General features: G+C 42.2%; 1 protein-coding gene across 3 annotated transcripts in view; it reads left to right on the forward strand.

Moving 5' to 3' along the window:
* The window catches only part of sfmbt2 (Scm like with four mbt domains 2), a 94,404-nt gene that overhangs the window by 59,408 nt on the left and 9,092 nt on the right, over window positions 1–25,904 (forward strand). For all 3 annotated transcript variants that reach the window (XM_078165396.1, XM_078165398.1, XM_078165397.1), the window contains 11 exons: window positions 1,300–1,388; window positions 7,027–7,276; window positions 7,771–7,868; window positions 10,167–10,268; window positions 12,017–12,247; window positions 15,212–15,338; window positions 15,533–15,646; window positions 15,740–15,782; window positions 18,494–18,561; window positions 24,981–25,120; window positions 25,555–25,664. In XM_078165396.1, the coding sequence (XP_078021522.1) occupies window positions 1,300–1,388; window positions 7,027–7,276; window positions 7,771–7,868; window positions 10,167–10,268; window positions 12,017–12,247; window positions 15,212–15,338; window positions 15,533–15,646; window positions 15,740–15,782; window positions 18,494–18,561; window positions 24,981–25,120; window positions 25,555–25,664 (1,372 nt within the window). The remainder of the gene's footprint in view (window positions 1–1,299; window positions 1,389–7,026; window positions 7,277–7,770; window positions 7,869–10,166; window positions 10,269–12,016; window positions 12,248–15,211; window positions 15,339–15,532; window positions 15,647–15,739; window positions 15,783–18,493; window positions 18,562–24,980; window positions 25,121–25,554; window positions 25,665–25,904) is intronic.

Here is a 25,904-nt window from a genome sequence, read left to right on the forward strand (position 1 = left end):
GACCAGTTGCAACTGTTTCAAATTCATATCGCTGCTGGTATGAATAGTGTTGATGCGGACTAGTATTTTCAAATTTTGTTTATTCCTCATGTCCCTAATGAGTTAATACAGCCCTGCAATAAACCCTACCTTTATTAAAGGGCGTGATATTACGTAGAATTACAGACGTGTCCATTTTGGAAGATGTTTAAGTGATGTCACATAATATTCTTCACGTGTACTCTGAACTAAGAATGGAGACGAGGTCTTATCAGAAAGAAATCGTCATACCAAGCAGTATTTTTAGGGGAAAGCCCTTTCATGAATACATTTTAGTTTACATTTCATCTATTTTCTACCTGATAAACACAATTTATTATTAATACTTCCATCAATACTATTATCTTAGCACTATCTTTCCTTCCTCATTTGTGCCATAGATCATTTTCTATCTCTCACTCTGCAGCTGACGTTTCTAAGTTTGATCTGGGTTGCTCTCATATGTGGTCTTAAACCGGACACATATCTAATTTGCGGCAGCGACCTCAGCCTCAACAGTCATCTTCAGTTCATGCATCATTTACTGCTCCCAGAGGAAGTTACACGTCACCCGATGACCTTTGATACGTGAAATTCTGGATGAAACCTGTTTCTGTTCCCGCCACTCATCTCACATCTCTGCACAGAATAAAAAACAGCCACTTCTGCTCTTCCAAGAGTCCTAATCAAACGTTTTGGTTCTGTTTTGCCTCCTTAGCCTCGTCTTTATTTTATTCTCAAATTTGCAGCTGTTATTCTGTGCATTAACATTTAAATGGCACGGCTCAATACGACATTAGTCAGTGTTTTTCATTTTGATGTGTTTACTTCTGCAGAAACCTGCCAGATGCAAGCCCAAAAAAATGTCTAATCTCAGCCATAAATCAGAATCCAGCATTAATGTTTGCAGAGTGAATGAAGCCATCAAGGCTTCAGAGGCTTTTCCAGGGAAAAACACTGAATATGTGAATTTTTTTCTCACTTCTTTTGCATAAAAATGATCAAAATTCAGAGACATTCACGGTTAAAATACTTCACATCTGCAGCTTTAATTAAAGAAATCCCTATCTGCATTTAAAAACCAGTATTAATAGTAGGAGTGCTGTGTGTTTGTGATGTGTGCACTTACTCATGCATGCCGTTCTCTGGTGACTACACTTAACAGTTCAATGTAGTGGCTCATAATTAATAATTCACCATGACACAGCAGCACAGTTGTGATTGCTGTTGATTGCTTACATGTCTCTCAGTCTCACTTCTGTGTTTTATGTCTCTTTGCAGCCATCAAGGAGAAATACAGCGACTGGACGGAGTTCCTCGTTCAGGACCTGACCGGCGCCAGGACGGCACCTGCCAACCTGCTGGAGGGGGTGAGTGTGCTCACATAGAGAATATCATAGGGAGGAGGTGGGGGATCAAGATATCATCTACAATTCTGAGTCCCCAGCCTGCTCTCATTTCAAGGGGGGTCAAATATCAATGCTTTGTCACGCCCCTCAACACGTGATATTAACACCAAAGTCACCCTTTAGCATGTTTATGAGACAAACCGGGCTTTTAACTAACTCCTGTGTAAACCCATACTTGACGCTGAGAGCAACTGCTTTCGTATAAAGAACGAAAAAGTCTGGGTAGCATGGGAGGAAGGGGGGGGGGTAGGTCAAACAAAACCAGACTTTCAGCTCAGAAATCGGAGGCAACATCATATTTACGTCACACTACAATATGAAACGAATGTACTTCTTTTAACACAGAACGTGTTCTTTTTTCTGAACCTAACCAAACAGTTTTGAAACCTAACTGCAACCGCTTCACAACATTAACCACGTACCAACGAGTCCAGCCACAGGGTCCAGATTTCTCCTTAGTCATTAGTTCAAGGTCCACACAGTTTAATACACTCAAAGTCATACTTGTGTTTGGCCATGTTGTTGCGTTAGTTTGCTGTCTCTGTTAAGTAGCTGTGCTTTATTCACTCATTCTACAGCAGGAACCGGCACTTCAAAATAAAAGCGATGCGCCAGAAATTCACTGTCCTTCAAAATAAAGTATATTTTTTACAAACCTGACATGTTCGCAAGTCACTTGCGGCCCATTTACCAAGACCCAAGACCCATTTTTGGACCGTGACCCACCAGTTAGGAACCACTGTGCTAAATGGTGCCCTGTGCATCCCTGTGAGATGCCGAGGGGCATGACAAAGCCCCTTATATTATGGTTTCCCCTCATTAAATGTACTCGCTTACTTAAGGTTAAAGACAAAGCTTATATTATATTATATATGGTTTCCCCTCATTAAATGTACTTGCTTACTTAAGGTTAAAGACAAAGCTTTTGTAGATGTGGTAGAATTTAAAGGGCAGGTCCATTATCTGTTGTGTTTTTCAAGGATTTTTTATCATTCTGTATCTCCCCAGTTGTATTCCTTATGTATTTAAATCTGAACATTCAAATTTTGGATGAAGTACGTATGTTTGAGTGTCACAAAAGCTGTTTTTCCAAGCTCTCCGAAAAGCCTTTTTTCCACGTGATCTGCTGTTGCCAATTAGAGTTAAATTTCTCCAGTCACCTTGAGGCGTCCTGTTCTACATATCTACCAAGTTTAGTAAAAATCCATATGGCGGTTAGGCCTAGATAAGAAATGAGCTCTCTAGCGCCCCCATTTTGTTTGATGGGGTCAATAATGGAGGGGTCCCCTCAGATTATGTGTGGTCATATGCCTACAAAGTTGCGTGGTGATGGGTGAAACCCTTGAGATGTTATACACCTTTATGTGATGAGCCACGCCCTCCGCAATATTCATTGCCTTATAGAAGCTCAGTTTTAGTAAGTTTTCCAACTTTTGCCAAGAGGGAACTTTAGATATTGGTCCCTAGATTATGTTCACCCAGTTTCATGCAGATCGCTCAAACTTTCTAGGAAGAGATTTGAAGTGTTTTTCAAAAGATTCAAAATGGCGGAAAATCTATATAAGCGGAAGTTATGGGTTCTTGAGGCAAATGTGTTCCTCATGAGGAGAGGCATCTCTGTGCAAAGTTTCATGTCTCTACGACATACGGGGCATGAGATATGCCCATTCAAAGTTTGACATTTCAATCGGTTGCTATAGCGCCCCCCTTTGGCCAATTGATGTAATATTGCTTCATTGGCATCCTCCCATGACCCTCTACCACCAAGTCAGTGAGGAGAAAAACATGGAACACACACACACACACACACACACAGACACACACACAGAGCTTTTGTCATTATATAGTAAGAGATTCCTCTAACCCTCTAACTTGCACGGAAGCTAAACAACAGACTGCTTGTGTAGTTCAGATCTGGAAGTCACACTATAATACAAACTTACTCAAAGGGCTTTCAGACCTAGAGTCGTCTCCTTTGGTCTGAATCAGGGACTTATTTTGTCACAAAGTTGTATAATTGCCTAGAGTTGGTTCGTGTTCTCACGGCAGCATTTACAAGAGGACCAGATCAAATGCCTTGTGTGAGAAAGCTGCTCTTGATTGGTCAAAATTTCCATGTGGGAAAAATCCAGGAAGTAAAGCAAACGTTGAAGAAGAGTTCACTTGCAAGATAAATGTGACACTTTCTAATGTCACAATGGAGGGACAACTGCGCAGGTTGATTTTAGCGCTGCTCATCGTGGACTATATTGCTGTCATTGTTCATTTTAGTCAAACCATACAGTTTGAAAACGAGGCGCGGCTCCAACTAGAAAACAATGTTTTGATGCATTGGATGTGCTGAATGTGCATATTAAGGCAGTACAGGAGGAGGTGCACATTAATAATCCTCCAGGACTGTAACATGCTCATGTTTAACCCAAACAATGTGTCTTGTGACTGCAGTTGCTTCACATCCAGGTCGAAACACCTTCTCACCACAAATGAACCGCACCAGAGTTTGTTTGTGTGTGTTTGGTGTGCACCTGAGTGTGATTGCTGTGTTCACACCTGCGTAAATTACCTACACTGAGGGGGCAAACAAACTTGAATTAGAACTTGAATTAGAACTGAATCAAGCAGGGCAGGTGTGAAAGCCCCCGACAGCAAGGTGAAAATATTCTTCTTATAGAGTACACCGAAACTGATATTGATTTTTTAGGTGGCTAAAAAATGTCTACAGCTGTACATTGCTTAGCTTTTGTGTCGGTACTCCTGCCTGCTTCTCCAAACTGGGGGCTGACTGACACTTACTGTAGGTAACTATACTTTTCAGTTATTATTACTATCAGTGCTGTAACCTACATCACTGCTTTTGTCCAACAGCTGAGTGGGTGTTCTTATTTGTAAAAGCTGAAAAAAGAACACAGATGGAGTCGACCTTTAATGTAGTTGCTAAATAGGACACTACAGAGGAGGAAGAATAAATTCAACCAGCCTGATTCGACATGAATACAAATGTTGGAACACAATGGCTTGGTTTTTAGCTGCAGGTTTTTTATCCTCTTATTGCAGCACCTTGTTAGAAAATAGAGGAAGAATTTACACAAAGGAAATACCTCATTTTTAGTTCTCTGTAATATAAAACACAGCTGACTGTCGGGCTAACAGGTTTCAAACAATGCCACTTTCTGACTGGAACATTTTGGGCTTTAACTTTGGGTCCTTTGTTGCATGATGGGGAATGAAACGATGCAACAAAGGACCCTGGCTGGAGTTGAACACAGGGACAGCAGGGGTCATTTTGGGCATCTCAGCCCCTGAGTTAGATTCGGAGATTGATACCAGTCTCAAGTCTGGACAGTAAATATGTAGCTGGAGGCAGCAGGCAGCTGCAGACTGTAGCCTGATATATAACAGACAGATATGAGAGTGGTATCAATTTCCTCAGTTAATCCCCGGCACGAAAGTGAATAAGTGTATTTTCCAAAATGTCAAATGTCTGTTTTAACAAAAAACAAAAAAAAAAAAAACACACTAAAGGACACCACATCCTAAAAGAAACGATCCAGTAATCCACTTTCTCTAAGCAAGTAAATTAAAATGTTGCATTGGTTGGCGTCTTTAAAGATTTCTGTCTCAGTTATCACTAAAAAACATGAATGGTAGTGTATAATTTCAGCTCATTAAGGTCAGGTGAGCAGGCGAAGGCCCTGGTCAGGCGAAGCGGTTTTAGCAGCCTGGGGCAGCTTTTTGTAATTTGACCTTTCAATGAGACTGAAGCTTTTTGCTCACTGCTGTTGTGTTGCGGAGCGCCTCACATTGTTCTACTGTATGGGCCTCGCAGGTGCACCCTGAACTCAAAACTCAGAGCAGAGCAGTGTTGGACATCATTTGCGTTTTTTCCCCATTGTTGAATGGGGTGAAAAAAATGGTGCAGGAATGAGTCTTAAAATGCAGAAATTAGTTAGCACATGATGAGTGTGGTTCCCTTGTTTCGAGGTAACTGGGTTTTTTTAATGGGTTTTTGGTGCCTGAAGTAAGGTCTGTGGTAAACACAAGCTTAAGACTTTAAAGTTTTCACAAGTGCTATATCGTAGGCAACTGGACTTGCTTGTGTTGGTGATGGTGTAGTTTGTTTATGGCCTAACGTTAGCTTTTTACTTCTGGCAATTGCATTTACACTCCAAACTAGGGCTGCCCTGACTAATTTTCCTAGTCAACCAATAGTCGTCATTTAGGGCCATCAGACGACTAGTCGCCCACATGTTTCTGATATGAATGTAATGATTAAATGATATATTTTGGTGGTTTGAGTTGAAGGTGTGAGAAAGAATAATATCAGTAACATTGTTAACACTGTGCTACATTACAGAGAAATACAAAACCGTACTAATGAACCTTCATTAATATAGGCCTATATTTTATCTCCAAGTGCACGTCACACACTGAGCGAGCCGCCTGTTAATGACGCTGTGGGCTAATGGGCATGTAGCTACTTCCATGTTTCAGATGATACGTCATGTTTGTAGTCGACCAATGAAGATGAGTTTACATATCACCTTGGGTTCGTCCTTCACCTTCTCAAAATGATCCCACACTTTGGATTTCCTGCCTGACATGTTATTAACTAGCCTGTGGAATAACCGCAGGTACCAGCCCTGGAAATTAACCTGACTCCTGTCTGACTGCTGAGCGTGGACACTTCCTGTGTCTGTCCTTTCAAATTAAAGTCCCACATGGTCCAGTCAGATAGGTTTGGATTTATTTGGACAAGGCGCAGCTCGTCATAGAATTTCACATTTTTGTTTTGGTTTTGTTTTGTTTTGTTTGTTTATTTTTCTGTGACTAAGCAACTAAAGAAATCTTGACGACGAATGACCTTTCTGGTCGACTAACATTTGGTCGACTATTATGGGACAGCCCTACCTCAAACACCAGAAAGTGGTGTCTCTCTGAACACAATGTATATGTGTCTTAAACTTATGTTTGCCATGGAGTTGCGATATTAACTTCAGGGTTATCCCACAAAAATAAACTTCATCCCTGCAGCACCCCGTGTAGAGATGGGCCTTCTGTGGTGGTGACAACAACAAGATGGATCTCTGTCTCCTTGTGTTCAACATACTATTTGAGAACAGCCTCTCACTCCCATCAGAGCCACAGCAAGTGCCCTCAGCATGTCTATTTTTTATGCAGATGGTTATTAATTAGACACTGTAGGCAGGTTATTAGCTGCTTGCTATGTCACTATCTAAAAGATAAAAGAAACAGATCTGTGAGTTTTCACAGCAAAATAACAGTTAGGCCATGAACAGGTGATTTAGTGGTTGCCCAGCAACAATAAAAAAAAGACACAGCAAGCTGCTCTTTTTTAAGTTGTAGGCTTTAAAAACAAGGCAGTGTGGTGAGCCTGCACAAGAAAAACCTGTCCTCTCAGGATACCTGTATGATCAGACACTATGGTCAGACTGAACTATGAGAAACAGTTCATCAGCTTCCTCTTTTGTTCCTGTTTTCACTGCTCATACTGTGGCAGTATTTTATAGTTTACAAGCTCTGTCAAATGAGGTTTAACTAAACCAATAAAGCACTCAAAATCTCTCTGTCTCTCTCACAGCCTCTGAGAGGTAAGAACACCGTGGACTTGATTGTTGAGGGCTCAGTCCTGGAGCTCCAGGACGTCTCCGGCCCGTTCCTTTACTGGCCCGTACGAGTAATCCAGAACGTCGGAGGGAGGCTCCGTCTGCGCTACGCCGGACTCTCTGACGACCACGAGGCTCAGGACACCTGGCTGTTCTACCTGGACGTCAGGCTCCGCCCGCTCGGCTGGGCTCTGGAGAACCGTCTCGCCTTAGAACCGCCTACAGGTGATTATCTGATCTGCTTGCACCTTTTCATTTACTGCTGCGGTCACAAGGAGGACCTTTGATTTTCTCACAACACAATCACAGCGTTTATGAGAAACTTAATGATACTTAATGAGCCGTTTGTCATCGTTCATTTTTAATGGTCCATTTGGAATTTGTTTGAAAGGTTTAAATCAGGGTTTCAACTGTGTTCATTATCTTTAACCTGAATATTGTTTTCTTGATTTTATCTCTTTATATTTTGCTCAAGGATTTGTATTAGAAAACACTGAATATTCAGAGAGTCAGAGTTCAAGGTAGTCGTTGTTAAAATCCCTACCAACAAAATTATTTTTGATTCGTAATAATTGATGACATTCACAGAAACTGTTGAGTTTAAAAGGTACACTGATGTCATGTATTTTATTTGAGCTGCAGTATGAGAATAATCTACCCCTCTCAATGTGACAGTGGATCCTAAAAAACTAATCTTTAATATCATATTCCCTCCTCAGGACTCAGGTCTCTGAAGAGCGCCTCCGATTGGCAGGAGGCTCTGGAGGATGCCCGACTCAACGGACAGAAGAGCCCACTGCCACTGGAGGTGTTCAAGGTGAGTCAGTTCACACACACTGCTGCTCTTCACACAGAGTATATATGTGTGTGTGTGTGTGTGTGTGTGTGGCGTTGGCTCAGAGCCAGACTGCAGGACTGTCTGGATGAGACGAGCTTTGTTATGTTGCCAGTCTTACCTCTGGTGTCTGGGGCTGATTTATGATGTGAAACTGGGATAATAAATGGTAATGCAATATATTACAGGTCTGTAATTTCCTCATAATCATTTTCCAGCAGGTTTCATTGAAAGAATGATGTGATGTGGTACCAATTATAGAGGGAAACAGGAAGATCCTTGAAAGAAGAGCTCCATTTAAACACATGGGAACATTCATTAATGATTAATTTATTAAGGAAATTTTAGTCTCTCTGTGCTGTGTGTTGAATTGTGTATTTGCATGAAGATAAAGTTCACATTGTTGCGTGTTCAGTTAATCTGCTAACTGATGGGAACTGTGCCAATTGAACGCTGTTTTTCTCCATAATAACGAAAACTCGAAAACTGCCTAATCCTCAGAAAAAAATGTTGGTGTTGTACATTTCTGCAAAAAAGGAAATCGTAATAGTTTGGCTGTTTTGGAGGCAAAATCACAAGTGGAGACGCAGCGATGTCTCTTTTAAAAGACAACCACATAATGTTGCGCTATCCCCGCTGGAAACACAGTGATGGATCGCTACAAACAGCTATGTTTGGTGGCTAAAATACCGCTGGAAACAACTGGTTTTGTTGTTTGTTGGTCTCAAACAGAGGTCTGCAGCTTTGGAGGCGTCTCACCTAGGTGTCACACCATCCACCTTCTTCTCCACCTCCCGTTGACAAAGTCAGCTCATATATTACGTCACTTCAGAAAAGTTGATGTGAAATGTATTAAATGTGCAAATGTAATGTATCCATGGTTGACTGAAACGTACAATGCCAACAATTTCTTCTGGCGACTGAACTGAGCTGCACCATTAAAATCCCTCCTTTGAATTCGGAAATCTACTGCAGCAAACCAAACACTCCTCAAGTCGAGCAACAGACACCTGAAGTACCAGGAGAAACTCAATGAAAGAAAAAGTTTCCTACAGCCCAGTTCAGACCAAAGATTCACGACAAGAAGAAACCGTTTTAGAAAGCTGCAGAGAAAAGTTGCAGCAGTGTGAACTGGCCGGTCTGAGTTCGACTAAAGCCGGTTGATGGTGTCACCTGCGACTCCACTGGTCAAATCGCTGGCGGCTGGTTTTAAAGCACGTCACCTGTTTCGACAGCCAATTGTTTTGTAGTAAAGTCTGCTGGTCAAATCAAAATGACAGCACACGGCGTGATTGCTTGCTGCAGCAGGTGCTCTGTCCCCGCCGAGCCCTCTGTTTCCGTCCTCACGGTGTGCCGGTGCCGGATGGTGGGTCGTTTTCCTATGTTTCATCACGACGACAAATGCAACTGTAGCCAGTATCTCACTATCACTATCGTCATTCATATTTTAAGAAGCTACAAATTATATTCAGCCACAAAATAAACCTGAAAAGCTGCAAATCAGAGCAGAAGTACAGAGAGTTGCTGCATAGAGATGATACACTGTCCCTGGTTGCATTGGTGTGAACTGGCAGGTTTTTAGAACGTAGCGCAAGTAGTTGCCTGTTTCAACTCATCTCGTCCCGAATCTTTGGTCTGAACTGGGCGTAGTGCTAATAACTAGAATTAAAATGACCAAAAATTGTGACCAAACTGTGGTACAACCAACAAACAGGCTAGAATAAGCAGATCTTATTCACATTAATGAAGAAGGAACATAAAATCAAAGGATTTCTACCACTACCTGAAACTTTCTGACATGAAACAGTGTGATGAAGCTCCAGTATCAACGCCCCGAAAACTGCCAGAAACTCCCTTCATCCAAACCACAACAACATCCATAACTGAAAGCTGAAAGCAAACCTGACAAGCTGTCAGTGAGATTACAAAGGCAATATTTGTTTTTATCTAAAAAATGCTTTCCCTAAGTTTCCCTCTGGCATACAGGAAGTGATGTGTTTACATTTCCAGCTCATTTAGAATGAATAGAAGAAGAAGAACTGGGTAGTTGGCATGAGGAGTGGAAATATAAATCACATCGTCTATCAGTAAAAAGTGATAATTAATATTTATTTTAGGCCTAACGATCACCACCATCCTGAGATGATGGGGATAACACTTTGCCTCGTTCATTACATGCCCACCCAGCAGGGTCTGAGTGACCTACATTGTCTTGCATGTGTGTGCGCGTTAACAAAAGTGGAGCACATTTGTCTGAAAGTCTTGACTTTACTGTGTCAGGACCATGTAGACCTGCCCGAGCACTCCTTCAAGACGGGGATGAAACTGGAGATGGTTTCTCCATGGGAGCAGCTCCAGATCTGCCCTGTTTCTGTCACCAAGGTGAGTCACACTGAAAACAATGTCTTATCTTTAAGAAGAAGAAAAAAAATAGATATATTAAGCAGACGCCTCCCCCAGGCATTCCTCAGCTGCCTTTATTAATGTGGCATCAAATTTTTAACATGTTTCTGCCCAGAAGGCCTCGTTCCTCAGGTTTCTGGATTCCTGTGACTGGAAGTTGGTATTTTATCTTTCATGTGTCGCACTGATGCCGACTTCTGATTCTTTCATCATTGTCTTATTTTTATATACTTTCCTTACCGTGTTCCTTTTGTTTAATAAAACCACTGATACTCTGCTGTATTGTGTGACATCCAAACCCTCCTTTTTTGGGGAATAAATCTGTCAATAGTCAATATTCTGTGCCAGTATTCAATAGTTTAAAGACACAAATAGGAACTTTAAATGTTGTATTTTACTCCCAGCGCTCTGCGGATGTTTTGAAAGATTCCGACATCTTGATTTTCTGAGCACTATTTAAAGGGATTTTTTTGTGGTGCTTTCTTAAAATAAGGAAGTCTACACTGTCCGCAATAAAGCTCTAAAAAAAATCCAGTGTTTGAATTTAGACCAAAGAAGTGTTTAAAGTCATGTTTCTGAAAATGCTCAATTTGAATCTTCCAAGAAGGAAATACCAAATATGACCCACTAGAAGAGTGTGGTGGTGTGTTTTTCTGCAGAGACTCTGCCCGCTGCCCGTATTTTCTTATTTAATATGTTCAGAATGTTTATGGGCGTGTACCCACACAGAGCTCAGGTGAGGTCCGGTGCCAAACTGTAAGCAGGAGGCATCCAAGAGACACAGTGCCAAAAAAAAAAAAAATGCAAATAGGGTGAGGCAAAGTGCCAAACAAGAGTGAATCTGGGGCTGGCTTTTGCTCCCACTTTCACTTTCTCTGACAGCAAACAGTAACCGACAATCCTACATAGATACCTTTAAGAACTGAATAATGATAAAACTCAAATTATAAGTATTAGTATTAGTAAGTATTTAATAGCTTTAAAAATGTTTGGGTATGGCTCTTGTTGCTTTCATACCAGACTTAAAGGGGCCCTCCAGCCTTTTACTCTTCCACAGATTAAAAGAAAGAATGGTCAGAATCGACACAACTGAGCCTGAAATATTGAAAAACTTTGGAGCCTACATTTCCCATGATGCACCTCCATAGCAAAATACATCCTGGGCAATCAGATCACAAGTAACTGCTCTACGTACAGGTGTGAGTGCAACCAATGTGTCCACATTAAAGGACAGTCTCCTCAGCTGACATCCTTGCTTATCTTGCTCTCCGCCAGAAAACTTTCTGTTGCTGCCGTTACACAAGTTAGACACAGAAATGAAGGACCATCTCTTGAGCCGCTCTCCTCTCTGGCAAATGATCAGGTCAACGTCAGTTGACAGCCAGTTAGCATGAGCCAACAAACTCACACCGACACCAAAACAGCTTGAATCTGTTGTTAAACCTGTTCATATCTGTTAAGTAACGTTAGCAATGTGAGGCTAACAGTTAGCCCTGTAACTATGTGTGTGCAGATGGACTCTCACCAACTGTCCCCATCACAGAGCTCACCCTCCAGCAGCAGTAGTCTGCTAATGATGGTACATGAAGTGATGTGTGTGTTTATTTGAGAGGGGAAGTTAGATCCGATCACTTGAGACGCATGTGGAGACAGATTCTAATCTCAGGCTCCAAAATGTCGCATTAAAAAGATGTTAATAGTTTCTCTTCTTGTTTTTTCCTCTTCAGGTCTACAATGAAATCTACTTCCAGGTAATGCTGGATGATCTCTCAGTCGATGCAAAGCCGCAGTGTGTGGTGTGTCACATCAACTCGACGGGCATCTTGCCTGTCCAGTGGTGTCTGAAGAACGGTGTGGGCCTGGAGCGGCCCCCGGGTTACGAGGGCCAAGACTTTGACTGGGCTGACTACCTGAAGCAGAGTGGGACAGAGGCAGCTCCGGACGCCTGCTTCCCTGATGTAAGACAGACATTTGATGCAGCATCCAGACAATGACATGCTCGGTCTGCATTAGACTTGCTATTTATATTAGGACTATTCATAAGCAACTGTTTGGAGTTTGTTTGTGAAGTATGTCATTAAGGTGTTTAAAGATATTCTGAATGATCAGATATTTGCTCAGAGTGAAGTGGATTCAGCCATGGTGCGAATTACACGAGGTCCCCACTGTCAATATACTTGTAAAAATGAGTAAGATGTTTATCTGTGAGTACACACAAAAGCAATTCAGTAAGTAAGCGAGCTTGGAGAAGCAGCTGTGCTCCGCTCTTCAGTGGAGGTGGGAAAGTGAACCAGACATGAGTTTGTAAAACCAACCTGTTCGTCCTCATCCTTTACATTTTTTCTCTTGTAAAAATCAAACAACCTGTCAGAGAAAATTTCTGCTAAAGAATAAATCAGATCTTTGTGAGCGTAGCCACGTTTTGTTTGAGTGTGGAATGGGCTCATCGTGGCCGACAGTTGGGGAAAAAGGTACTAGTGGGTGTTGCCCTCCAGCGTCAGGGGGCAGGAATGAGCCCATTCTGGCTCAGCGCTTCAAAATGAGACAAAGAACACCGCCCACCTCCAAACTTACTTTGGACCAGCCACACATAAATTTGTTTGTTTTTAACACCATGTTTTTGTTTTACAAGAGAGAAGGTGTCAGGGATGAGGACTAACATGTCTCTCATACCTGTTACCACACACAAGTTTGGAGATCAAAGACGGCATCTGAAATTGAAGACCAAATTCCCACAATGTGACTACGACCCGCGTCTTCAAACAAACCAACTAATGCATGAAAACAAAGCCATTTGAACACAAACAAGCCAGCAACATGGACAAAGCTTGATTTGTGCTGCATTTTTAAAACACAAGATTAAAGGAGAAGATGTGTCTCTCTATGTTCCCTTTTTACATTATTACAAAGGGAATACATTCAAAATTTAAGTTTCAACGCTTTGGTTCATGTGTGGTTATGTTTAGGCACAGAAACCACTTGGTTAAGATTAGGAAAAGATCTGTTTTGCCTTAAAATGCCCGGTTTTGGGGGCACAATCCTGACTGGAAACGATGTCTCGGTAAAAGACAACCGCTGTTTGTGGCACTATCACGGCAGAAAACACAGCAATGTCTAAATAAATACAACCGTTTCTCGTGGCACTATCACGGCAGTAACGCAGCAATGTCTAAATAAATACAACTGTTTCTCGTGGCACTATCGCAGCAGAAAACGCAGCAATGTCCAAATAAATACAACCATTTTTCGTGGCACTGTCACGGCAGAGAACACAGCAATGTCTAAATAAATACACCCGTTTTTTGTGGCACTGTCACGGCAGAGAACACAGCAATGTCTAAATAAATACAACCGTTTCTCGTGGCACTGTCACGGCAGAGAACACAGCCATGTCTAAATAAATACAATTGCTTTTCATGGCACTGTCATGGCAGAAAACACAGCCATGTCTAAATAAATACAACCGTTTGTCATGGCACTATCGCGGCAGAAAACGCAGCTATGTCTAAATAAATACAACCGTTTCTCGTGGCACTATCACGGCAGAGAACACGGCAATGTCTAAATAAATACAACCGTTTCTCGTGGCACTATCACGGCAGAAAACGCAGCAATGTCTAAATAAATACAACCGTTTCTCGTGGCACTATCACGGCAGAAAACACAGCAATGTCTAAATAAATACAACCGTTTTTGCGTGGCACTATCACGGCAGAGAATGCAGCAATGTCTAAATAAATATAACCGTTTCTCGTGGCACTATCACAGCAGAAAACACAGCAATGTCTAAATAAATACAACCGTTTTTCGTGGCACTATCACGGCAGAGAATGCAGCAATGTCTAAATAAATATAACCGTTTCTCGTGGCACTATCACAGCAGAAAACGCAGCAATGTCTAAATAAATACAACCGTTTGTCGTGGCACTATCACGGCAGAGAATGCAGCAATGTCTAAATAAATATAACCGTTTCTCGTGGCACTATCACGGCAGAAAACACAGCAATGTCTAAATAAATACAATTGTTTTTTGCGGCACTATCGCGGCAGAAAACGCAGTAATGTCTAAATAAATACAACCGTTTCTCATGGCACTGTCACGGCAGAGAACACAGCAATGTCTAAATAAATACAACCGTTTCTCGTGGCACTATCACGGCAGAAAATGCAGCAATGTCTCAGTGTCTTAGTACTTTTCTGCAAACCACAAACATGTTACCTCTTTACATTATTACATGGGGGATACATGCCAAATTTAAGTTTCAACAACACTTTGGTTAATGTGTGGTTATGTTTAGGCATAAAAACCACTTGGTTATGATTAGGATAAGATCTGTTTTGCCTTAAAAAGCCCGGTTTTGGGGGCACAATCCTGACTGGAAACACAGCAATGTCTTGGGAAAAAGAAAACCACTGTTTGTGGCACTATCACAGCAGAAAGCACAGCGATGTCTCAGTAAAATACAACCACTTTTTGTGGCTCTATCCTGGGAGAAAACATAGTAACGTCTAAATAACAACAACCATTTTTTGTGGTACTATCACCGCAGAAGACGCAGAAATGTCTTGGTAAAAAAAAACAACTACTTTTCATTGCACTGTCACTGGCAGAATATGCAGCTTCATTATCAATAAACCAAATGGAGCTAAATTCATCAGGATATTCATCACATTATCTAACACAGATTGCAATCAGGATGTTATTTGACCCTTCTGGTTCACCGTAACATGCAGCGAACCTGCTAAATCGCTGTTACTGCAGCTCGTGTGAGGTGAAATCAGTTTCATATCTTGTCCAGGTTTAGTTTATCAGAGGTTAGATCACTGTCAGAAATGTAACATAAACTCTACCTCACTCTCTCCTCCTGTGTGTGTGTGTGTGTGTGTGTGTGTGTGTGTGTGTGTGTGTGTGTGTGGTCAGACATGGCAGAACAGAGGCTTTGCCAAGGACATGTGGCTGGAGGCAGTGAACCCTCACCGGCCAGCGGAGGTGTGTGTGGCTCAGATCACACAGGTCAGAGGACGCCTGCTGTGGCTCCGACTGGAAGGTACAGTCGTGTGTGTGTGTGTGTGTGTGGGGGGGGGAGATTAAGTGTCGGAGGATTAAGTGTCAGAGGACTCCTGCTGTGTCTCAAAAAAATGGCCTGTGTGTGTGTGTGTGTGTGTGTGTGTGTGTGTGTGTGTTAGTGTGTGACAGCTTCCTCACCCCTCCTCTCCCTCTTTGCTGTCTACCTGTCTCCAGGTGTGGCGAAGCCCCTGTCAGAGTGTATCATGGATGTCGAGTCCATGGACATCTTCCCTGTCGGCTGGTGCGAGGCCAACGCTTACCCTCTGACCCCTCCACTCAAACCTGTCTGTATGTACACACACACACACACACACACACAAAGAGAACACGCACATATTTACTTGGGAGTGACGGCTTAATGCAGACTCTGTGTCTCTGCAGGTCAGAAGCAGAAGAAGATCGCTGTGGTGCAGCCAGAAAAACAGTAAGCGAAGACTTTTATCTTCCAAAATATATCACAGTCACGGAGTTACAGAGTTCGACTGATGACAGGCTCATGCTGATATATTTGAGTAGTTTCATTGGCCTCAGCCTGACAATATACAGAGAGGATAGCAGTTTGTAGAAAATCAGAGGTCAAACATTAACACAGATGCTTCGAAAACTGATGTGAATCATGTGTTACAGCCTCTTCAGTCACAAGAACTCAACACAATTAGACGTCTACACATTTTCTGGTGCTCCGATGACCGAAAGCTAGAACGGTTGTTTAATTTTGATGTGTTAAAGTTTGCCAATCTTGTAACAAAAGCCTAAAAAGAAGGCAGGATAGTTTGTTTAATTAGTACTTATTATGATTTTTCCAGTGCTGCACGGTAAATATGTTCGTGAGTGATCCAAGAACTCGTCAGACACAATGATGATCTGATTACTTAGGATGCTTTTGTTGCTTTGCTCCATTTTCTTTCTTTTCAATGCTGTCTGAAAACATGTACGTTGGACTCCGGTCCTGGCTTGTTTTGATTTTATGGTGTCTTGTAAACCTGTGCAGGATGGCACCTCACTATTTGCATGACACACTGATAAAAATTCATTCAACTCTGCCTACATGCTTGCAATCGGAGAGCCTTGTGCTATGTCTCAAATCACATACGTCCGTTAGTACACTTCCATGTAGTATACCATGTGCACTATGTACTTATTGGCGTAGTGCGTGAATTTCAACAGGGTAGTGTTGTCTCAAACCAAACACGGCTGTTGTGCACTCACCGGAAATGACGACCGCAAATTAGCTAGTTAGCAAACTAGCATTAGCATTTGCGTTATCGTTCGTGGTATCAAATCAATCACAGACTGCTAAATTAACCCAACAAACACACTGCTGGCTTATACCCGACAACAGTATAGTGGTGCTTAGTGCAAAAAACACATGTATTTGTACAATGCAGCGACGTTCACGGTCGCACAGTCCTCAGCCGCTATTTCCAGTTTGAAAAGTGGTCCCTCCCCTTCCACTACGTAGCCAAGATGGCGACCATTGAGGGCGAGAAGAGTCCATAGTTCCACACTCAATGTCTTGACCGTTTTGAGTGCACCATCCAGGTACTCAAAATGCACTGCATTTTTCCATACTTCTCAATGTGAACGCACTTATGCACTCAAAATATTAAGTGTAAGTACAGAAGTACACAATTTGAGACACAGCATTGCAGTCCTCTTTCGAGGCATGCCCAAGAAAGACCATTTTTTTGATTTTATAGGCCAAATAGTTATCGATTAATCAAGAAAGTAATCAGCACATTTATCAGTAATGAAAATAATCATTAGTTGCAGCCTTAGTAGAACAGTGGAGCCTGGTCTCATTCCGAAGTCGTTGCGGCGTCAGAGATCAACAAAAAAAAGGCATCCTGTAACTTCGGCATGATACGCGGCCAGTTGCTGTTATAGTTTAACAGCGCTCGGTGGTGTCAGGGGGAAATGCGGCAGAACAAGGATGAAAGTTGGCAGGCAGTAGGCAGCAAAAGTCCAACTGGGGGGCGGGAATGGTGGTGGATGGGTCCAACAAACATCGACTTTCACCTGAGAGAGTGGCGTTCGTGTCCTGTAAGATTCTAAAGCCAAACCCTGTTCTTTTTTCCTAAACCTAACCACGTGCTTATGTCGTGAACGTTAATTCACAGTGTTGTACCATCGTAGTCCTTTTATTTCGAAAGAGACTGTATGTACGCGCTAAATTTCCTGTGAAAACTGAAGTGTATTTTGAAAGAAGACAATGCATGTAACAGGCAGAACTTGACACAGTATCTCAGAACATCAACAACCAACACACCCAGGGTACCTTGCACGTTGTGCGTGGACGTGGAAAGTCCATGACCAAATGTCAATACATGAAGAGGTCAGAGTGAGACTGTGTTGAACAGTGAGGTGACACAAAATGGCAGTTAAGTTGAATTATTTCTTGCAGTTGGCCGACTCAGAACTTATTGAGAATCTGATATAACACTTGACTTGTTTGATGGTATCGTCTTTTTCTCTCCCTGTATGTCCATTCAACCTCTATTCAAACTGAAGTATTGTCCACACGTATCCATCAGCCGATACATCACTTTAACTTAACTACTGTACAGCCATCGTCTGTGTCACTTCAGCGTGTTGTGAAAAATGGTTTCATTCACTGCCTTTTGTTTTCCATCCTTCTGCCTGTGAGCCAGAAAACAAAAAGTAAAGGTTTCTTCAGAAAACCCTGGAGGCTTTTCTCCGCCTGCCTCTCCCTCTCTGTCACTCCAAAGACATTAATTGAAACCGTGGCTTTTTAGAGCAGAAATTGCTTTCCCGCGGCGCTGATTGATTTTGTTGACAAATGACATGTTACACCGTCAGCTGGCAAACGCAGCCCGGGGAGTACGAGGAGAGCGCGGGAGAAATATGAGGTCTTCAGCAGCACTTTGTCAGCTCTCTCATCTAACCACTAACTCCATTTCTCACCTTCAGGGGAATCCTTTCATCAATACTTTCTCCCCGTCACTGCGTCCCCCCTGCTGCTTCTCTAACTCTTCTACTTCTAAACCTGAAACTGTTTGTGAAGACTGATCGCTCCAATGAGCCCTCATTTGATTGCTCTGTTGTTTCCTGTCTGATTACAGTTAGGTAATCTTATTGATTAGTTTGACTGTATTGATTGCTTTTCTCCCACAGGTTGGCCCCGTCCCAGCCGTTGGAGACGACTCCCGTCAGCCTCTGCCAGCCCGTCACCATGGATCCAGGTAATCAAACAGCCACGTTACACATGATTTATCTCCAGTGATTAATGCTAATGAGAGTTGAGGAGAAGCCCCGCCTTTCAGATACTCCTACACTCATAAACATCAGCGGTTTGCGATGCCGAGCATTCAGCTTGTGTTTCTTCATGAGTCCTTTTGGGACATGAAACATGGTCGGCTTTGTTTAACTGGTAAAATAACAACTTCCAGTCTTCATTCAGACAGAACATTTCCAATAGTCGCACCATATCTGGCAAATGGTACAAAAAGGGAGCTGAGTTGGAGAGTGATGATATCAAGAAGAAGAGCGTCTTTTTATTCTCCCACAAGATGCATATTTTGCCACTGAAAGCTCAATTAAAAACCACTGTGAGCACCAGTTCCACTTTCACTCATTGGCAACAAATCCCCTACATCAATTTTACTGTTTAGATGTTACTTCCTATTTCCTGTCCAAGGTCCAAATAAGAAAGATTTTATTAGTGACGTTCATGTAAACCTTTAGTCATGAGACATGGATGGGAGAGGGAAGGAAAGGAAGGGAGGAAAGAAGGAAGGAAGGAAAGGAAAGAAAGAGGAAAGGAGAGATGAGACGAAGGAAGGAAAGGAAAGAAAAGAAAGGTAGAGTAAATGCAAGAACAGGGTAGGAAAGGACTGACAAGGAAGGGGAGGAAAGAAGGAAGGAAGGGAAGGAGAGGAAAGGCAAGGAAGGGAAAGAAACAGAAGCAAAGGGGAAGGAAAGGAAAGGAAAGAAAAGGAAAGGAAAGGAAAGGAATCAACTGATAGGAAAGAAAGGGAGATGAAAGGATGGGAGAGGGAAGGAAAGAAAGGAAGAAAAGAAGGAAAAAATGGAAGGCAAGGAAAGGAAAGGAAAGGAAAGGAAAGGAGAGGAAAGGAAGGGGGAAGACGAAAGGAAGGGAAGTAGAATAAAAAAAGGAAAGCAGAGGAAAGGAAAGGAAAGGAAAAGAAAGGAAAGGAAATGAAAGAGGAAAATAAGGGAAGGAGAGGAGAGGAGAGGAAAGGAAAGGAGAATAAATCAACTGATAGGAAAGAAGGGGAGATGAAAGGAAGGGAGAGGGAAGGAAGGAAGGAAGGAAGGAAGGAAGGAAAAGGAAAAAAAGGAAAGGAAAGGAAGGGGAAGGAGAGAAGAAGTGAAGGAATGAAAAGAAAAGAAAAGGAGAGGAAATGGAGGAAGAGGGTAGGAAAGGACAGAAAAAGAAGGGAGCAGAAGAAAGGAAGGGAAGTAGATGAAAGGAAGGGAAAGGAAAGGAAAGGAAAGGAGAAGAAATCAACTGATAGGAAAGGGAGGGAGAGAGAAGGAAGGGAAGATAGGAAAGGAAAGGAAAGGAAAGGAAAGGAAAGGAAAGGAAAGGAAACACAATCCAAACAGTAACACTGTGTTGTGTCCATGTAGGTAATGACAGTGACAGTTAAAGAGAAACCACACTGGTGACAGAGTAACGTGTGTGTGTGTGTGTCATAACAAACACAAAGAGCAGCTACAACGAGACGCAGCTCGTGGCTTCAGTTTGCACTTTGTCCTACTGAGTCTCATTTCCTCTTTAGTTAAGCTTTTTTTCTCTCTCATGGAAAACAATATACCACAAAAATATACACGGATGAATTTCTCTCTGCTGCGGAGGAAACCCTCACTTCTCTCTGATACACAGAGAGCTGGAACATTTTCTGCTATCAGATTTTACTGGAGCTGCACTGGAGCTACTATGTCTGGATTTGGCCAGCGATCAACTGGAAGCAGAGAAATACACCCACAGACCAAAACACAGAGCCAGGAAGGCAGCATCCTTTTTTATCCATGTTTAAGTGTTTTAAAACGAGTCTCTCCTTAAAGAAAATATCAGGCTTTAACAACTATAGTCTTATTATTTTAGTTTTCCTGGTATTCATGTGAAGAAAACACTTTATAACTGAGGCCAGACACAAGAAATCACACTGGTTTTAAATCAGGCTTGTGTTTAAACACATGTACAATCAATAATAAGTGCCTAAAATAACTGAGTTAAAGAAAACAATGGGATTAAAGACTAAATTTAAAGGTACAAAATACGTAGCCCGAGCAAAGTTAGGTGTATTTCTGGATGCATTTCAGCAGACCACACTGGAGAAGATAGGGCTAATGTTTGTTGTGGATGTGTATGTAAACAACATGTATGTTCAGGCACAAAGAGAGCAGCGGGCTAAGTCTTGTTTCCAGGAGACCCTTGCCCTCTTTTTTCAAGTTCCCCGTGTAAAAACCACCCACTCGCTCATGCATATTCATCCCCTCACCTAATTACTATTCACCCCTAGCGGTGCGGTTCCAGGTGCTGGCAGTAGTCGGGGGCTGCAGGAAGGGCGGAGAGCAGCTTCGTTATGTCGACCCTCATTTATCTCCGGGGGGGTAGGGAGGTGGGGGGGATCACATGAACAGGACATACTCTTGGCCCAGTTTGACTCTGCATTCGCCCCTCTCACTGCTCATATACAATAAACAAAACAGCAACATAGGAAAAGGTGAAAGAACAAAGGGTGCTCTGTTAAAGACTCTGACAACCTGTTTTCTACATCAGCTGAGTGACGGATGCCTCAGTGTAAACACAGTTTTCTGCCAAAGTAACAACAGTTACGCTGATTTCACTGAGAGATCTGTAGATTATTTGGTTTTCTCTGGGCTCTTCTCACTGCTTTGATGTGGGCAGAGTTCAGTTGGGAAAAAGGTGCAGCCAAAAATCAGGATTAGCAACATCTGAATCAGAATCTGATGAGGTTGTTTCATCACTGTATGTTATCGAACAGCACACACACACGGTCCTGATGAAGCAGATCAGCTGACTGTTTGTGTTGAGTGTTAAACTTGTTATAAATAATACCTCCATGTTTTATTTTCACCCCAAACCTTAACTGTGATTGCTGCATCGCATATTATCCAATTAATATTAAATGTTATAGACTAGTGGTTCCCAGCTGGTGGGTCATGGTCCAAAAGTGGGTTGCAGATCCACTCTGAAAAAAACACAAGTGACTTGGAAACGTGTCGTTTATAAAAAAAAAACAAAAAACAACAAAAAAACCCAAAAACACTTCATTTAAGTGCAGTGAATTTCCGACACAGAGCTTTTATTTCGAAGTGCCGCTTCCTGTTGTAGAGTGAGTGAATGGACAGCAAACTAGCTCGATGACATGGCCAAATGCAAGTACGATGCTGAATGTATTAAAGGGATAATGCACCCAAAAATGAAAATTCAGCCATTATCTACTCACCCTCATGCCGAGGGAGGCTCTGGTGAAGTGAGTCCTCACATCCCTTGCGGAGATCGGCAGGGGGAGGGGCTAGCACACCTAATGGCTGATGGTGCCCCAGACTAACGTCCAAGAACAAGAGCACAGTTGCTCAGTTGGATTAAGTGGATACATGCAGCAATAGTTCGGTTTTCAATCGAATTATCTAGGTGTGTTAGTCGAGCTACGGACAGTCCAATTTCAGTCAGACTAAGCATGAATTTAAAAGTCCTGTTTCAGTCTGACTAAGCCAATAATTTGCTCAAGCTGCATGTAAACGTACTGACTCATTGCATGGTCATTGTTGTCATAACATTTAGCCAAGTTCAGTGCTGGGAAGTAGTGAATGACATGTAATAAAAGTAGTAGTTTGACTATTTCGGGCCACAAAAGTAAAGTTTTTTATTTGTATTTTACCATTTCTTCTCTACTGTAATCAAACCCCCTTTGACCACAAGTAGTTATTAGTATTGATTATTGTTATTTATTAACGAATATTCACAGAAGTTACTGCATGATATTTTAGACTATCACCCCAAGTTCGAACCTTGGGATAGGGGAGCCCCCAGTTCTCCCCGTATCAGTGTGGGTTTCCTCCAGGTACTCCAGCTTCCTCCCACAGTCCAAAGACATGCAGGATAATTGGTGACTCTAAATTGTCCGTAGTGTGAATAATTGGCTGGCATGTGACTCTTTTGTGTTATATTTTGTTATAATTTAGTGTCACATGTACAGTACATTGTCAATTTGATCATTTTTAGAAAGCAGCTTGAACTACTTTTTCCATACTTAGATTTCTACCTAGTGTAGCTTTGCTGTAGTTCAGCTAATTCCATTGTGAAGAAAATGGCAGCTTGAAGCCTTTGAGAGCTCTCGTGTTGTTGTGTAGGGGTATGTGAGTGTGCGTTGGGTTAATGGAATGTTTTTTCTTTTATGAGAGACAGCATATTTGGTTTTATGTAACTATGCAATGACAGTCAGGGCATTCATTCATTCATCCATTCATTAAAGTATCTTCCCCAACACTGGCAAATGTGGACAACACTGTTCTGACTGCATGTCTGCGACTGTTGCACAATGTAGTCATGAAGATTTGGACCAAATGAACAGAAAAATCAGATCCTTGCCGTTCTGGTCACATTGACAACAACTATCACAAAACACAAATTAAAACCGTTTTGACAGACTTAACATGAGATGCCACTCTATCAACCATGTCCACTGTGACTATTGAGACTCATGTATACTCCCATTACGCATGGAAATAGATACGTCTGTTTAAAATGTACGCGTCACTGCCCTCATTCTGCCATGCGTCCTTTATGTTGGCATAAATACAGCCAATAGACGGCTTTAGACGGATTTTGGTAAAATGCCTCAAATAAGGTCTGTGGTCAACAAAAGCTTAAGCGAGTTTCAGGTTTTGTTCTATGACATAAAACACGTCAGTATATACCCTACTTGTGAATTCTGAAGCTTTTACGTGTCGTAAAAAAGGCAGTTGCTAACAAGTTGTTCAATACGACTACAAACCCTGTCGGGGACATTAAACGTCATCACCCCCGAACAGGCGAGAGTGCTGGCAGTCCACCATTACAGCTTCTTATTTAGCTTAAACAGTCCGATTTCCCCATTATACAATGTTTTTAAAATAAAGCGGCCGAAATCAGTTGAAAGCTTAGTGGCGGTGACGCCAAGAGTCATGCGACCGTGGAGTAGTCATGTAGTCCGTTAAAGCCTAACGTTAGCTTTTTACTTCTGGCGATCGCATTTAAGCTTCAAATGTGGTATGAAAGGTGTTCATATGTGAAGATTATCTCGCTGAACAAAACCTGTAAGTATCATAAACTTGTGTTAGCCACAGAGCTTATTTTCTGACATAATCCAAAAATCACATTCACTTTCTCTTCCGGGAACCAGCGTGATGCTAAACTTCCGGGTTTTGACGTCAGCCCTGGTACACTCTATACAATTTTATTTATAAAGCCCGGGATGCTTTTACATCTGGAACCTCCCATCTACAACAGGCTTGAGATGCGCCCTCATTGAGGACTTGGCTCAGGGTCCGGAGTTACTCTCTTACACCTTCTTATCCTGAAGCCTCCTTAAGGAATCTGATCCCGTTTGGTTCGGCGGTGGGAACCTCTTGTGACAGCATGTCTTTGCTGACGTCGACGGAACCCTGGACCTTCCGCATGGAAGACGAGTGCACTAACCACTACACGAGAGAGGCCCCAATAAAGCCCAATATCACAATTCGCCTCAGAGGGCTTTACAGCATACGACAGCCCTCAGTCCTTGGACCCTCACAGCAGATAAGGAAAAACTCCCCAAGGAAACCAATAACCAAAACCATACATGAGCCCTTATAGATGAACTATGTGTCAGTAGAGAGTCAAAGACCAAGTTAGAGCAGCTATCAAAAGGCAGTGTATCCCAGGACTGCATGGATAAGTCATTTTTTGAAGATTGCATCGTCACAGTTCTGGAGTTACTCCAACATGTCAGGCGTCTGTGTTCAGTTGTGGTTATGTCCTTACATTTGAAACTTCATTTAAAAACCTTAATAGAAGCTTGAAATGTATTTTTTTTTTTTTTTTAAAAAAACATCTGATACAGCCCTGTTAAATATAAAAATATTCCGCACCAACACTGCTCAGATCTGGCAACCAAAAGCTGCAACATCTGCTGTCAGATTAAAATAAAGGGTTTGATTATACTTGTAAAACTTGTTTGTATAGTGTCTTTCTAATGTTTATTTTTCCACATACAGTATGTTATATATTTTTTAGGAGTTACATTAACTACATCAGCTCAGGACGAACACACATCAGAGATTAAATCTTTAGATTTGTTTAGTTTTATTCTTGGATCTTTGACGCTGCAAACTATGGTTCATGTTTCTGTGTGCTTTCATTTAGATGACTCAAGATAGCGATGACTAATACCCTAGAAAAGTTTGTTTAATGACGAGCAGGCAGTGGGCTTGTGATTGATGGATATATAAAATGATAAACTTATTACTGACTTGTTTAATACTCTTTTGTTTGGCTACATTTTTAAAAGAGACTTAAGAGAAGTTAACACGCATCATATATGTTTCTATGTTGGCTAATGTTCCTGTTTCTGGTCCTCTCTCTCAGGCTCAGCCAACGGCAGATACTGCTGCTCCAAGATTTTTGTCAACCACCGCTGTTTCTCAGGACCCTACCTCAACAAGGGACGCATTGCGGAGCTGCCGCAGGCCGTCGGGCCCGGAAAGTGCACGCTGGTCCTCAAAGAGGTGGGCTGATGAGAGGAGCAGGTTTAATCAAAGAGTTACACACTTTCAAAGCGAGGGGTGGGCTGACAGAGATTGAAAGAGGGGAGGAGGTGAAAAACGGAGGGTGAGACAGCGATGTCTTGTTAACCACCTGCAGTTTCCCAGCAGAGCCTTCGTTTTAATGTGAGGAGCTGTCAGTCAAGCGTGTTTACACATACACACCACCGCCACTACCGCTCAGCAAAACAGCCTCTTAATTTCTCCAGAGACTGTTTGTGCGTGCACATGCACTTTCTGTATGTGTGTGAGCATGCACAAATGTATCCGTAAAGACAAGTGTGATCTGCATTTGTGCTCCTTCATGTTTGTGCAGTTACTCTGATTCTTCCTGAGAACTGTTTAATAGAAGCGGGAGTTTATTTTTTTTTAATCTGCGGTTTTGTTTTTGCCTCCAGCTGCTGAGCATGCTGATCAACGCCGCCTACAAGCCCGGACGAGTCCTGAAGGAGCTGCAGGAGCTGGAGGATCAGAGCTGGGACTGCCAGGAGGAGACCCTCAAAGCCAAGTGAGGAGAGCACAAAGACGTGCAGGAGAACGTTCACTAGAACACATTCTCCCAATTGATTTGGTTATTCTCTGGTTCTGGTCATTTTCAGGGGCAGTGAAGTCATAACATTACAGGCCTTTTTGGCTTTCATGCTTAATGTATTGTAAATCATAATAAATCAAACTATGACCACATCTCATCACATAAATCAGTCGCAGGCCTCACAGAGGAGCCTGCTGTTTTTCCCTCTCGCCGTCC

Source organism: Epinephelus lanceolatus, chromosome 23, assembly GCF_041903045.1.
Source record: "Epinephelus lanceolatus isolate andai-2023 chromosome 23, ASM4190304v1, whole genome shotgun sequence".
Classification (NCBI taxonomy): Eukaryota; Metazoa; Chordata; class Actinopteri; order Perciformes; family Serranidae; genus Epinephelus; species Epinephelus lanceolatus.